The 16,499-nt window shown below is 38.3% G+C and overlaps 1 protein-coding gene across 8 annotated transcripts in view; it reads left to right on the top strand.

The window, feature by feature from the left end:
- SMPX (small muscle protein X-linked) overlaps positions 1-16,499 on the top strand; it is a 40,734-nt gene that overhangs the window by 3,296 nt on the left and 20,939 nt on the right. For 7 of the 8 annotated variants that reach the window (XM_065658381.1, XM_065658386.1, XM_065658385.1 and 4 more), the window contains exons 2-4: positions 366-425; positions 5,493-5,582; positions 9,505-9,658. In XM_065658381.1, the coding sequence (XP_065514453.1) occupies positions 387-425; positions 5,493-5,582; positions 9,505-9,645 (270 nt within the window). In that variant the 5' untranslated portion in view covers positions 366-386 and the 3' untranslated portion in view covers positions 9,646-9,658. Of the gene's footprint in view, positions 1-365; positions 426-5,492; positions 5,583-9,504; positions 9,659-10,533; positions 11,494-16,499 lie in introns of those variants that run through there. The other variant, XM_065658382.1, reaches the window with a different exon arrangement.

Here is a 16,499-nt window from a genome sequence, read left to right as displayed (position 1 = left end):
CCCACATACATAGTGTGATAGAAATAATCATACATTGTTTATCCTCAAATGCTTCCCTTAATTCTTACTCATTTTACAGTGCCATTAAGGAGAGATTCCTTATCTCTACTTGTTACTGTTTTTAATGTGAAAGAGATAGCTCCATTTGTGGCTATGAAAGATTAATTGGAGCAGCTCAGGTGTTCTGTTCTGTCTCTTTCTGATATTCAGAAGGAATAACTAAGCAACTCTGAAACTGAGATGGAAAGAGGAGCTGGGCAGATGAAATGGATGCCTGTCAAGAGGCAGCATGGGTTAAGTTCTATCTTATCTCTCCCAGCTATCAGAATGTCAGAGCCTGTAACACTTTCCCATTTTGCTTGCAGGGATAAGCCTCTGTCTTAAAAATGTCAAACCAGCCAGCGTCACATGTCAAAGCCATTCAGGTAAGAGACAGTATTTTGTTTCTAATATAACAAAAATAACAAATCTCAACCTCCTTTGCTTGGCAAACTGCATTTTGCTCATACAAAACACTGCAGAAGTGCTAACTGGAAATTGCTTTTTTAAAGTACAAAGCTTGGCAGATATGAAAGCACTGAAAAAGTTTGACCTGAAGAGCATCTTATAATCTGAGCTGATAAAAAACTGGATCAGATAGGTTGGTTGATTGCTTGTTTTCATGCTCTTTCCCATGTTAGGTTATGTCTGTTCATGGATCAGCTAAGCAAAACATGGTGATACATCTGCATAACTGATCAGAATTATGAGTAAAAATAATTCTTGCAACTATTAGATTTTCCACAGACTTAGTATAATGATGGAAGAATTACAGGCTAAAAAGATGGCATAGGTATTGAAGTTTTTCATGTCTGCATTCCTTTGGAAAAAAGCCCACAACTTCTGATGCTTGCTTAAGAAACATTTTATTTGAAAGCCAAAGTAAAATGAGAGAAATGTTGATGTTTTCATTAAAAGAAAATCTTCTGTGTCACATACCTCCTCAGATGACATATGCTCACAAGGATACCGTTGTTTGTTACATACTTGTAAAAGAAAGCTGGAGAATTATCCCAACGTCATCATGAAGCAGCATCATGGAGACTGTATTTAGCTATCATCAATTCTTGTCAAAAGGCCAAAGTATCTCCTGAGCTCCCGATTTTTACAGAATTTTAATGTATTTTGTAAAATGCACTTGCAATCAAATTTTCCCACGAATTCAGATTCCCTTAAAATTATGTAAGAAACACAAACCAGAATGTCTAAAGTCCAATCTATCCTATATTTCTCCAAGATAATACTAACTCAATGGACTGGAGTATCAAGAAGATTAATCACCCAGCATACTGAAGTTGCAAGGCACTATAAAAATGCTAATTCTCTTTACCATCATCAACTCCCCAAACTTCTGTGCTCTAATTCAGTTGATATCAGCAGAAGTTTGCCATTGATTTCACTCAGTTCAAATTTTTGTCCCTCTTTTACAGTGACTGTGGAAATGTTTGTATGATTAATGAACAAATGTAGATAATTTATAGCTCAAAATATTTACATTTCACATTTCGATTCCATAGGCACATATAAGCATTTTTAAGGAATTCATTTGGTTTACTTTTCCCTTACAGATGTAGTTATAGACTCCTTTCTATGTTTATGATGACTTCCCAACTTCTAAATGTAAAAAAATGCTTCTAGTTTCTCCATTTAAAAAGTGCATTAAGTTTGAGCACCAAGTTTAATATTTTAAGAAACTTTAATTTTTGCAAAGGTAATTTGAATAATAAGAAAAAAACACAGCACAAACTTTAAACTAAATCTATTAAACATTCCATCAAAGTTTGCTCCAGCAGGGAGACTTGCACTTGAATTGATGCCTATTAACTTCGAGAACTGTTAAGAACCATGACTCAAAATGTCACTTTACTTTTATACATTGTGATTCATATATTATGATCCTTTGTTAATATGTGCTATTATAGTAGGACTGACATCTCCTGGAGAATATACATCATGCTGCAGCAAGGAAAATTTAATGGCACTTTACTAACAGAAGTATTTCATGGCAGTCTGTGTCAGAAGTGGCTTCTTTCTGACCATATGCAATGTAAGCTAAAATCTTCACTTGCTGACAGCCATTAAATAAAGATGTAGGAGAGTTAAAGGTAGAAACTAGTTCCCAAGAATAGTTTGGAGCAATAGAGGACAGAAGGTGGTTCCCAAGAGTAGTTCGTGGTGATAGAGGACCAAAATACTGTCAATTCCTGGCAACATTCATTGCTGGCCTCCCCCTCTCAGTGTATAAAAGGCTATGTATAGCTCTGGCTAATAATTATTTGACCTACAAACACCACTCCTGGCTTTCCCCAGAGGTAAGGGTGAGGGGTTTCCTGGTTTTTTTTTTGGTTTTGATTTTTGGTATTTGTGGGGTTTTGTTTGGTTGGTTTGGGTTGGGGTTTTTTTATTGTTGTTGGTTGGTTTTGGTTTTTTGGGTTTTTTTTGTGGATTACATTCAGTTTTCTCTGTTCTCTTTTTTTTTTTCCAAAAAAACCCAAGCCAAACCAAACTTGAACATGTTTATACTGAAGTGGCTTTCCACCTTATTCAGTCATCCTTCTGGACAGCTGGGAATGGCTATGATGCCGCGGAGAACTTACCGTAACAGTCTTCAACTCATGCAGGGCTGCCAGTAATTCAAGACCCAACAGTTCCTGATCTGGATGCCCTGTCTCTAATAAACAGAAAGAGGAACACAAACAGATCTCTAAATACTGGTTTAATTGAGTCAAACCAGCAATTTGTGTCATATGTCATGTTTACAGATATTTTTTCCTTTGGTCTGTTCAGGAAGACCTTAGTCCAGTGAATCAGTACGCATACCTACTCCTTATGAAAACTGCAATGGCATCTAAAACATGGTAAACGCTTTCCAAAAAGAAAGGAAGACGCAAACCAACTAGTTTTAATAATTAGTATGCTTAATAATAATAATCACATCTAGAAAGTATGTCTAAACCAATTATAATTTAAGATTTCAGGAGTTTGGAACAAAAAATTTCCTGATTAGCATTTCACTGGATGGGGAGCACACTCGTATCTCAGTCCTAGCAGACAGGTGACAACAGGCCTGAAACATGTTTCAAAATCAAAATTGCAAACTCGTGCTGATTGCAGCACAACACAGTCCTCGCAGAGCCATGCTGGCGCACAGAATTTGTTCCACCCATTGCACAGCTCCTCATCCACAGGAAGGGACCAGCATGAGATTAAGAGGGAGATTTAGAGCTCAGGACTTGGGTACCTCCGGTCAGGAACTGTTTGAAAATCAGTCACACTTTTGTTTCATACTAGAAATATTTTAATTCATAGTGTGTGTTGTCAGATCCAGGCAGTGTTAAACTGTGTCTTAAAGGCTACTTGTTTTACCAAGTTAATATTTCATGTCTGTGTACATTTTGTCCAAGCTCTGGTGTGAATGCACTTATTGCAGATAAAGTAGTTCAAACTGCTTTTGTGTGACACACATCACTGTGAAAATGCTGAAGCAGACCAAAGAGTGGCTTATTTAATTTAATTAGCAGTCTGGCACTTAGTAGTTTATTTTTGCTTCCTGAGTCATTTTTAGTCCCAGTGGGAAATGCAAGGGTTGGGTACCAGAATTACCACGCCGTGGTGTGCCCTGGGTGGCCGTGGGAGTCTGCCTTCTGCTTTTACTGACTCCAAGGTGAAGAAATGCCCGAGTTAAAAATGAGCACCAAGAAGAGAGATAATGTTTCAACTCTGCAAACCTGTACGACCACGCTAGCTGTAAATTGCAGAGAAGTTTCATATTCCAAAAAAAGAAGCTGCCTGGAGGTACCAGAGCCTGGCAGGGGAGATGCTTAAGATTAAAAATAGCAAAGCTGTTTTTTTCCATTCCTAAATAAAATAATGGGTTAAGTACTGTGAGGCTGAAAATGCCATGTCTCCTGGGAACTTAGGAAGTGCAGATGAAAGGTTTCGCAATATCTAAACTAATGCTTACTGAAAAAGCCTTATGAAACTAATACCCAGTTGTCCATAAAGTGTCATGGCCCTGCAGACATTTGCCAGCCTCGCTGAAATGGCAGCATCACCTTGCATAAGTAAAATAAAGGGAAATATATAAATAGAATAAAAGGAAAGATTCTTGTTTCTTGGCAAATGGATTCTTAATTTGCTCGATGTTTGATTACAGCTGTCTGAACAGTTGTTGTTACTGAAAACAGTGGGCTGTTTTCCTCTGGTTGCCCAACCTGGGACACGATCTGCAAGACCATGATTTGAGCAGAAGGATGGGATTGTTCATCTTCATTTAATGCAAATCAGTCAGATGGTAAACTAACAATAACACAGCTCACTGTTGGAAGGTTCTCCGTTTCCGCTCCATAACATCACCGATTCACCCCTGGTTTTACCAGTGGGAGTCGTGATATTTTGATGACATTTCCGAGGAGCAGCTTCTCCTCTGAGATCATGAGATAAGAATAAGTACAAATTGTGCATTTTGTTGATCACGCCGTTTGACTTTTAAAATAGTCCAGGCTGGGTCATATCGGAAAATAGACACATTTTAGCTGCTCTTTCCTAAGCGATGTTTTCTGCCATTCTTTTCTCAAAAATCTTTACTTTTAAGGTATCTATTATAAGCCTCGTTTGTGTTATGGCTACTGGCTTTCTGCCGCAGACAAAAAAGTCAAACTGAGGCAGTCTGGTGGGTAACATTCTGGAGGGAGTTTGCTAAAGCCAGGTCTGTCTGGCCTTGGAGCCAGCTCAGTCTGCTTGGACTGCTGAGTCCCCGCTGCAGACCAGGCTGGGGTTTCTGGGCAAAACCCTGTGGGTGCTGGAGGGGCAAAAAGTCTTCCTGCCTTGTCCCGCAGATACGTTTTGCAACCAAGGGACCTATTTCTAGGACTAAGGCATTGCATTTGCAGTTTGTAACACCCGAGGGTAAATTTTGTCCATAAAATCACGTTTTAAACACTCGTGGTTTAAATTGGCTCAGGATGGGCTTTCCTATCTGACTGTGATTAAGTGAAGTGAGAACTGGTGTCACTGGGGGAGGGACAGTCGTCCAGTGGTTTGGGTGTTATTGTAGGATTTGGGTGACTTACACTTAAATGCTGATTCTGGCACTCACTTTCTGTTTGACCTTGACCAAACTGAAGCAGACCCAGATATCTAAAGACACTTTGGTGTCTAATACTAATTTGTTTAAAGTCCAATGGAATCAGAGAACATCAGGCTAAAATGCAGAACGTGAAAAGCTTTCTGAGTAGCTTTTTTTTTTCCACTTTCCATCTTTAAAATGGAGCTGAAAGCACTTCTCTTCCCCACAGAAGTGGTGTGGCGATGCACACATTGAAGGCATAAATGCTCGGAAATCTCGATAATGTCTATATTTTTGTCCCACCCCTTTATAGAGTTTTGCCATTTACCAACTGTACGTCTATTTATCAGTCACTATTATATGCATCGTAATTTCCTTCTCACAGGCTAATATTAACATCCCAATGGGAGCATTTCGACCTGGTGCGGGCCACCCCCATAAAAGAAAAGAACTTACACCTGAAGAAGTGGAGGAGGTAAGGAAAAAAGTTGGTTTTGTTTGTTTGTTTGTTTTATTCTTATTTTTTCCCTCAGGACAATCCCTGCCATTGATGGAAGAAAAACTTTTAGTCAAGTTATACCCATCTTAGGTACCACAGCCGAACATACACTGATCATTCATGGAAATTACTGGCCACCTGCTGAACACTTCATATATACATTGTTCTGGTTTTGATGCCAAGGCACCTATAGGAATTTAAACTGTTTCAAAGGTATGTGGCTCTACTTCAACAGCAGGATGATATCTGCTGTCAGGAAAGAGAGACAGGATCTCACCAGCAGTGTTTCTCAAGACTGGAGTTGATGGGATACAGCAGGAAAAGTTATAGCAAGGCTTTGGCATAATCTCCAACTACCTGCTGCCCTGCAGAGGGGTTTATTGTTACAGCTTAACAATACTTGAACAGGTTTTCAAACCTGACACTTTGGAATATTTATCAACAAGTAGAAATTGAATGTGAAGACTACACATTTGCAAGTTAAAAACAGGAATTGTGAACCCATTTACCTGCACAGGGTGGAAATACTTCATTTTAGATGGAATTCAGTGTTTTACAGGGGTTATTTAACACTGAGGTTTGAATATGAAGTCAGATTTTTACCTTAACCAACACTGAGTGCAAAGGTTATGATTAAATGCAGCTATCATGTTTCTGGATGATGTTAAAAGATCTTATTTACCATGAACTTCTATAATAAACAAGAACTAAAACCAACAGTGGAGAACAAGTTAGTGGGATACTCCAAACAAGAAAAAAATGCAAATAAGGATGAGTGCTTAGGGCTTTCTGGACAGCTGGCTTAGTTTGGATTTGTAATCCCCAGCTGAGAACTGGTCCTGCTGGGCCAGAGCTGTGGGTGCTCCCCAGAAACAAGGGCAGGAAAGGTTCGAGCTGACCCCACACAGCCGGCAGGACTCAGCCGGGTGGACTTGCTGCCATGTGGGTGAAGCAAAGCTGTGGTGTTAGGAGGGAGTCTTGCCTGCAGGCAGAGCAGAGCCGTGAGGACCAGGAGGGAGGTTGATAGTCATTTGTCTCCAGGCAGGAAGAGGCGCTGCTGCTGATGCAGCCCCAAACAAGAAGCAACAAAATTCGTTTTGGACAAATCATCAGCTCCTTCCGACCTGGTACAGGCACTTACAATGGTCAGGTTTAGTTACATAAGAGCTAATTCTTCCTCTTCTGTCCAAATCAGACAGATTTTTTCTGAATTTCATCATACTTGATATAAATAGTGCTCTATTTACAGACAACTTTCCTAAAGAAATCAAACCCAGGCTGGCTTAACTGTTCTTAAAAAGATTTCAAAAACTCAAAACCGAACAGACAAAGTGACCTTGAACACATATTGTGACTTTCTCCCCTGGAAAGAAATCAAAGCGCTTTCTCTCTGCAGTAATTAAACTAGTGAAGGAATGCATGTTATTAAGCTGAAGCTAATATAGGATGTGTGAATTCCGGTAGCATTTGAGAAATAAAATAAATGGCTAGTGCTAATAATTAGATTTGGTTCGGTAATTGAATATTGCTTTGCTTCTCAGTTATGTGAATGCTACATATGAGACAGACATTATGGGATGAAAGTTCTTTCCCCCAGCTTTATAGCCAATATACAACCGAAGCAATGAGGGTAAAGACTACAGAAACAGATCTTGTAATATGAATAGAATAAAACCACTACCAGTGGACTTATCTTTTCAGCTTTCTCATTTTGTTGTTTTGCAATACAGCTCATGATTCTTTAGATCAGCATTAGACAAATACAACTAAACACAACTTCTGCTAACAGTGCTTAGCATTTTTCACCGTATTTTAAAATCTTGGCAAAGGAGATGAGGGAAATATGTGTCTTACTCAAAGGTATGGTTAAATCATAAGGCAATATTATTTTTGAAGGTCAATGGAACAGATATGTTAATATGCAAAATAAATGAGGGGGTGGGAATTTCAGAAAATAACTCTTCTTCGGTCAGAGCATTTCCATGTGGGTATTTGTTAACCCTTGTATGTCTAAGTCACTCTTCAGACTTCAATAAAACTGAAGGCCAAGGTCTGATATCAGCTGTGCATTGCACACAGAGTGGGTGATATAGGGAGGGGTGCAGTCATAAATAGTACACACCTGAGATTAGAAAGGAAAGCTAACAGAAATTTATGGAGTGAAAATTCTCCAAAATTTGGTCAAAGTTTGCACTATTTGGGCTATGAGAGGAATGGTACTGTAGATCACTTGAAATTGTATTTCTAACACAGTATCTGCTATGTACTAATAAGAACTAAGCAGCTGAGCGGATGGTAGTTTTTCATAATTATTCAGATTACCTAGCTGTTCAAGAAAGCTGCCAAAAGAAACCATACCAGGTCTTGGTGTCTTTGACTGCCAACACAATTTTGTACATCCCTCCAAACACCTTCTGTATCAATTTATTTATTCTTCTACTCTGCTTTGCCACTGTTCTAGGATGTTAGATCATTAAGCTAGATATTTGACACTATATATAGTAGCTGAGGCTGGACTACTGACTGAGATTTTAAGTTATCAAACCAGAAAAATAGTATGATATTATTAGTATTATCTTGTGTTAACTAATAGCATATTAGCTAAAAAGTGAGAAAAGATAACACAAGTTTATTAAAACAAGAAGTATAATTGCTGTTTCAGTTTTCTTATATATGGTGATCTCTAAAAAGTTCATACAGATCAGATAAGAAATGTCAGTTTTCTAAAATTCCTTGGGCTTTCATGACTTGACATTGCAAAAATTTTACTTCCTGATTAGGATGTAGTCCATTAGTCAACAGAAAAAAGAGGGGTTTACTGGCCAATAATCTTGGACTGAATACTTTGGAATTTTAAAAATGAAGGCAAATATTAAGAACTGACTATTCACAGCCAATGTAGCTTTCAAAAAAGAGTGGCTAATAAATCTAAATACTGAATTTACTCCAAAAAGCCCGTCCAAAGAAGGCATTCACAGAGTAATCACAAAAGAAGAAATAATTTCAGAGTGAAATTATTTGTAGTAAAATATTAATTCATCTCTAAACCTACATGATTCCCACTGTATGCCAGATTTATAAAATACAGTACAGTCTGGAACAACCTTAAACTCCCTACTGGAAAACTACTGCTTCAAAACATTGCTCAGTCTAGAACAGAAATTGTCTACAATACATACTGTACCTTATCTAGGAGTAATAGTACAGCTGAGGAAGTACCAAAGGCTGAGATACTGTGGTCCATTGGGTGATTAGCTGAGATGCTTGGTATTGTGTGAGTACTGTTATTTAGCCTGTATTTTTACAATGTCAGCACTACCCTAATTCAAACATAAAATGAGTAAAACCCTTCTGATCTCTACAACTGAGGTTAAGAAAAATTAAATGTCAACTCAAGCTGCACTTGGATGAAGCTTTTGGGGTCCATAACCTACTATCATAGCTCTTCTCCAGAGATGCAGAAGTGCATGGTGGTTTCCTTCCCCAGCTGACTGGTGACTATGAGACTCTCAAAGAAATTAGATGATAAAATGGTTCTTCCACTTTTTTCCCCTAAAATATGAAGCAACTGGGAGTTGCCTTTAATGTTCTGCTCAGCTAATTTTCCACTGGTGGTCTGACACTGTAAATTCTTATTCATTTACCAAAAGATCCACATCCCTCCACACTAAGCACCTTCTAATTTTTTTTTTTTTTGGAAGGTTTTTAGACTTTTTAGACAACAACCAAGAAAACAACCTGTCTCTTCGTTCCACCACCACCCGCCCCTTCCCCCAGTTTCCATTGGGACTGTATTTAGTATAAAAAACTTATTTCCTGTTTCTCAAATAACTGATCTATGCTCATGGTCAAGAAATTGCTATTGCAGCAGTAAGGTCACTGATATCCTTTTGTGCAGAGTGTTCCTGCTTCAACAGAGGAGGAGAAAGAAAAGAAACATCTCCCAGGAGCTAAGAAACTTCCCGGTCCTGCTGTCAACTTGTCAGAGATTCAGAACATAAAGAGTGAGCTGAAATTTGTCCCCAAAGCTGAACAGTAGCCGCAACAAGCAGGTGAGTAAACAGTTCTTTGCATTGCTCTAGGAGGAGCAGGCTGATCCAGAAACCTCTCTGTGTCAAAAGCTGGCTTTCCAATTGCTTCAAAGTATCTGGAATCAGACCCCATATTTCAAAATACAAGAAAAGGTCATAATTCTTGGCATTCTCTGTTATTTCAAACATGGAGCATGTGGGAGTTTATATCCGATGACATATGGCACCCACCATCCAGCCTAACAAAACGTGTGTTCAGCTATTAGGAGTATTGAAGCCAGCTTTAAAATACCAGCTTTTTGCTTTGCAAGTACAAATTCCAGTTTTACAGAATATAGGACTTGTAGTTATGCACACTAACTACAAATGAAGGTATTTCAATGCAAATAAATTTACCACAATTATGGACAAGTAGGTCAGTATTTCTAAAAAGCTCCTTCGGAACATTAGATATTTGATGATATTGTATTTCTTTAATTCAAAACTGATATGCTAATGGCTTCATGTATTTGATCATACAAATGTACCTGGTGCTACTTGTGGCAACCAAGGACTTCCTATCTATCTGTGCGGACCCAGAAATACGATGTAGGGGACATTGGGGAGATCTGTGCTCCTCTGGAGTGGCAGCTGGAGACCAGGCAGGGACCCTCAGGCACTGCAGGCAGCATCAGACACCTATGGGTTGAACCACTGATCTATGACTAGCACCACAACTCACGCCTCACCTTATTTTACTGAAAAGGAAATGTTCAGCACTTCAACACAGGTTTCAGAATTATTTCTATCTAATTGCAAACAAGGCCCATAAGCCTCCATTGCTTTACATTCTGAGCCTTAAAGAAATAAATGATCATTTCTGTCCGTGTAATTATTCTCTGATTTTCTTTGAAAAGCCTGACTCAGTAAAGATGCATCAAGCAGTTACAATGAAATTCAGCTGTACAGAGAAGCTTCAATACAACAAAAAGCCTGTCTACAGTAAGAAAGAGTTGTGCCACATAGTAGTCATCTGAATTGCCAGTTGTGCCCAGTGACACAAGTCCTTTTTATGATAAGAGGCAGAGGAGCTATGCTGAGTAGAAGAACATCATCTGGTAGTTACTGCACCAAAACATAAATGAAGAACAGAAGAAACCAGAAAACAGCGCAAAAGGGTTATAGGAATGCAGAAGCTCTATGGACCCAGAATCTGAAGGAAATGACATACAATCTGAGTTAATTGCCCCAATACACACTACAACATTAACTTGTTTTTTATGTGCAACATAAGTATGCCATTTAGAAGGAAAAAGTGTTTATTTTTTTTCTTGCTTTTGCCCTGCTGTGTCATAATGTTCCTGTTATTTTAAAGAAATAAGAGTCTTTCTCTTCACAAAACTTGAGAAAAGGAAAATTAACATTTTGCAAAATGTAACATTGTAGTCATTGCACCAAAGCAGTGCCCAGAGAAACATGATTTTTTTTAATGCTGCGGCTTTAAGGAGTTTTTTTTCTCTGTAAGAGATATTTAGACATAAATTTAATCCCATACTTAGATGACTGCTATTTTCAATGTTTAAACCAGTTTTTTAATAATTAGCTTACTGAGAGTCTGACAGAAACATTAAGGGTGTGGACAGATTCACTCTAAAGAAAAGATTTTTATGGAAAGATCAGCAAAGTAAAGGGCATCTTGAAAGAGGTTACTGATCACCCTTTGGATGTGATATTTTCTAGAGAGCGGTAAACTGACTGGTCAACAGAATATGTCTGTGCAGAGTGTGTACTGATAAATGAGGCCAGTCTTTCGTTTTCACAGTTTGGAAATGAATTCTCTTTCACATCACTACAATAAACTCTTCAGATATTCACTATCATGGGATTTCCCTTTGTTAATATTTTTATTATTTTTTGTGATGTTCTATAGGAAATACCCACTGAAACAGGTAGAGCAACTGCAAATTCTCTGGATAATTTCCATTATGCTGTGATCCTATAACATGATCTCCTGAAAGTATCAAAAATATACACATATATGTCAAAAATACCAAAGGTTTTAAAACTACAACAATTATTTCTAACACTTCCTCATAGTATTGTCATTCTCATCGGATAGTTTCAATAAATTGCAAGTCAGCACAATCAATTTTGTTTTAATTTTGATCCATATTTTCTTGCTCCATTTTACAGAGTGAAAACCCATCAGCAAAAATAAGGAACTTGCAAAAGAGTAGTTTGCTTCATTATTTACAAACCTATTCCTACATAATTTGCCCTTCAGAATAACTTCTGTCAAATACCTTTGGTCTTGCTCTTTCACCAAATTAGGAAACATGAATAGACTTGCTAAGATCATAGTTGTGAGTCTAACAGTTTGTGGGAGGGATATAATTAGTGAGATGTCATGAAGCTGGATCCACTGAAGGTCATAAAGTGCTTATCAGTTAAGATGTTCCTGTAGTCATCCCCTGCTGCTGGTCTATCACTTATAATTAACTAATTAGCTTGCTGTTCTTTGTCGTAAAGAATGTTTTTCTTCCACAGGCCTGTAGATGATGTGTTTGATGCAGCTAGTTTTAATATACAACACGAGCTGTGATTATTTTTCCTTTTCTCAATCTACAGTTTGGTGGTGTTTTTTTTTTTTTTTTGCTGCTCCCTTCACACATGCACATTTCTACCTGTGCAAGAGCAAAACATGCAAAATAAAATAGTAAGAAAATTGCACATGCTAATCCGCTAGATATATGTCCTATTGAATAAGTAATGGTAGGAAGCATCCAATTTGTGACAAATGGACCCTGGTATGTCTGAGATTTATTGCTGATTGTTGTGATACCTCATATGATAACTAGTATGGTAATTGTACCCGAAAATGGGTCTGAGCACAAACTGGCATTTTACCTGAGAATATATATAATTGCAACTATTTACTATTACAACTCATATTTAGGTTCTTCATTCTGTTTTGTGCTCTGAAGTGCGGAGGTTTGTGTAACAAGACTTTTTATGATTCGCCATGAAGGCCCATGGGGTCTGAATGCTGGACTTCAGTTTTAAAGGACCTAAACCTTCAGCCAGAGTGGTCTACTTTTTTTTCTTGAAGAAGACTTTCATACTTGCTGAAGGAACTTATAAAAAGGCAAAAAGGGAAATTTACTTCCTCGAAGTTATGAAAAAGTCTGTCGTGAACATATGGGCAGCACTCCTGACACTGCATTCTGGTTGTGCTTGGAGAAAGTGCTTGTCAGGATCCCCATCACTGTTCTACTCAGAATTTGGTCAGACAAGGTTCCTGAACCATGCCTGGGCTGTTCCTGACAGGGTACCTATCTTGTTCGAGGTGTGAGAAACCATGTAACTGATAGATAATCTATTGTCTTTCCTGGGAACTCTACTAGGGAGGGTGGTTTAATTGCAGAAGCTGAATGGTAGTTCTGTTGTCAGATTACAGAAGGAAGGGAGTTGTATTTTGAGGGTAGAAGATTAAACAGCTAGCAAAAGCTTTCCAGGGCAGCTTAGTCATTGTATTACTTGCAGCATTACCTCTTCTGTAACATACTGGGAATCCTGCCTTGCACAAAATGAGGAATCTTGTCAGTAGAGCAGCCTCTGAGATTGGCATCACTTGGGGAAAAAAAAGTGAGGAAGAGGAAAAAAATTCCCCTTAGGGAACAGAGCTCTTATATCCATACTTACAAGATGTTCCTTGGCGTTGCTATTAATTATGTACAAAATTGTCAATTACCCTGGCCTAGAAATACACATTATACATTTTTTCACTGAGTACTGCAGATTTTAATTGCAGTTTTGTGCTATATACTGCTCTTAAGCTGCATCTCAGCCATCTATGTCTCTTGACATCACTACTCTGACACACTGTTCAATGGTTGTGTCTTATTCCTGTGGTTACATGGACCAGAGGGATATGATTAAACTGTTGTGCAGTAACAAGCAAAGTTATTGCCATTTTGTTCAGCAAACACATCCGGTGCCTTGCTAGTAGAGGAACTCTGACATGCTGTGAGCTCTTGAAGCAGCCCCCCAGTTTTAAGAAAATGTGTTCATTTGATTAAGTCCAAGTAGCCAGCCCTCACATGAGAGAAGGGAATTTTACCTCCAGAGAATACCAAGGTAGGTCAGGAGCTCTGATCTCCTTAGCTGGCATGGGAACAATGAGATGAAGAAGGAGAATGTGCTGCAAGAATTTCTGCAGCGACCTTCTGCCAAAGTCAGAGGAGGCTTGGGGGGATCTCGTCAATGTGTGTAAGTACCTGAACGGCGAGTGCAAAGAGGATGGAGCCAGGCTCTTGTCAGTAGTGCCCAGTGACAGGCCAACCCTGGACCCACTCTCTGTTTGGCCTGTGATAATTTCAAAGTACTTCTTGTGTTTTTCTATCCTTGGTTTCCTACCATCCTCCCGTCTTTTGTTCAGAGTTCTCAGATTAGTAGCACTTGAGGATTTCATGGTCAGCCATAAATTTTGCCAGATCACTTCTGTTTGTAAAATTGTTCTAAGAAACTAGGTAGTTGAGGGGTTTTAAGATTTTTTTAGCAGCATGTTTAAGGTTCTTTTGGTTTGCCTTCTAGGTTTTTTTGAGTCTACTTTTATCATACTTTCAGACTTTAAAACACAAGAGCTAGAAGTTTCTTTCCAAAGACAAAACTGGAATCCCCAGGACATAATTTAACATCAGAGGAACCTTTGGAATCATGTTATCTCTTCTAGCAAAAAAAAAAAAAAAAAGAAAAGAAAAAAAAAAGTTTTGTTTCACAGAGTTTTTTGTTCATAAGTAAAAATTTTGTTCATTGTCTCTAACATACTCTGCAGCTCTCCATCGTGACCTGAGAGTCTCTTCTCTAACACCAACGAAATGCTGTGGTAAGCTCCCACTATGTTATTCCTCAGGCCTTTGCAAGTCAAAGAGAGGTTTCCTCCACATTCTCTTATTGAATGGTGGAAGTGAGGAGAAGAGCAGACTGGAGAGACTCTGCTTTCTAGATGCCTAAAAAGCTTGAAGGTGCGCATTATGAAGTTGATTTTACTGAGTAAACAACAGGGCTTATTCTTATGAACAACAAATGCTTCTTCATAAACTAGTTTTGTGATTTTGAAAACTGATTAATAATTTCAAAAAAAACACTTAACAATCAGAAAACGTTTTGCTCCAAAGCAAACTACAAGAATGGATCCTTGTGTTTTTTCAAAGCATAAAATATGCAAAGTCTTTTATTTCCAAACTCTGTCTTCAAGCAGAGCGTTTATTTTACTGGAAGAGATAAGCACAAAGTAATAATTTGAAGAAATCACTATTAATTTTTAGAACATGAGCAGGTTTTTTACTTCTCTACCTTTGCTATACTCGAGAGTTTACAGACATGTAGAGACAAACAAGCCTCTACACAAAGACAGAAGAAATTTCCTCGTTGAGCCTCTTCCTTTGAAATGTTAATGCCCTTAAAGTAACAAAATACTTCCCATGCTAGCAAAGTGGACCCACAAATCTCTGCTCCATTCTCAAGTGAGAACCGTCATTTTCTTGGAGAAACTTCTAAGTATTTTGTTTGAAAGCTGAAAATTCTCTTTTTAAAAAAAATAGTCACTGCTGTCTAATAACAGCTTGCCTGTGATCACTCTCTTGATTACTTGGTCCTGAATTTCCATTGTCAGACTCTTTTATACAGAAATCTCTATGTTTCCATCAGGGCTGTTCATGACAGATTTTTGTAAGAACTAAACTGTTTAGTCAATTCCCTGAGTTGGATGCAATTTCTGGGATGACGTCCCTCAAAGGAAGCTCAGAAAGGCAGGAAGCCTCCTGAAGATAATAGGTGTGACAGATCAGTGATGAGGGAAGAGGGGATACAGTCAGTAGAATTTTTCTCGCTTATCTCTGCTAAATGTATTAAGAGGTAATATGAATGCATTGCAACATTAAAAAATAGGTACCACTAGAGTGTATTCCTCTTAGAAATGTCAGAACGGGATATCAGGAATTCCTAAAACTCCAGCTATTTGCTGTGTGAACCGACCCTGGTATTTAGAGAAAGTCCTGTGAATTATATGGTGCTTACCATGAGCCATATGCATACAAAGCCATGCAGAACTAATTGTAACCAAGGAACTGTGGGCATTAGATATTGTTTGGCGAGCAGGAAAAAAATAGAACTGACCACTATTAAAGAGTTATGAGTGAGAGGAAAGTGATGTTGTTTCTCTGTCCCATCAGCATTAGGTATGCCTGGAGCACTCAGACACTGTAATGACGGGTGTCATCAGGAATCCAAAATAATAAGTAATTCCAGTCTCTCTAACCTTGCACAGTTCAAAATGTGTTCAGCACAAAGGTTTTCTAGTGCCTACATCTGAGTAAAACAGCTAACTGCTTTTGAATACATGAAGTGCAACTTCCTACGTTATTAACAGCTCAGATAGTTTTATCAAATCTACATAAATTGTAGCCAATTAAGCTGACAGTATGAACTGAAATATCATGGCTCTGATGTGATAATCAAATGAATTTTCTTCTAAATTTAGTGCCTCATCATTTTGGTTTATAGTTTTTTGTTCGTTTCATTTGATAAAAGACTGCCAATTATGTTTTCACAGTCTCGTGCTCAAGAACCACATAAATTACTGTGCCACTGTACTTTTTAATCTCTTGCAGAGATGGTTTGATATTGCGTGAGCCTTGTGATCCCTGTCTGGGAGCTGGCCATCCACATGTGTCATGAGCCCTACGCTATACTTAGGATTAGGCCTGCTTCAGCCACCAAATTGCTCCTCCTGTGCCTTATTTTGAACTGTGTAGCTTTTTTTAGTGCCAAGGCTACTTCTGTTCCATGCTGAGTTGCAAATTCCTTATGAGAATAGATAACA

This window comes from Caloenas nicobarica, chromosome 1, assembly GCF_036013445.1.
Source record: "Caloenas nicobarica isolate bCalNic1 chromosome 1, bCalNic1.hap1, whole genome shotgun sequence".
Lineage (NCBI taxonomy): Eukaryota > Metazoa > Chordata > Aves > Columbiformes > Columbidae > Caloenas > Caloenas nicobarica.
The sequence above is the reverse complement of the archived record's forward strand: the minus strand, read 5'-3'. Positions and strand labels throughout refer to the sequence as shown.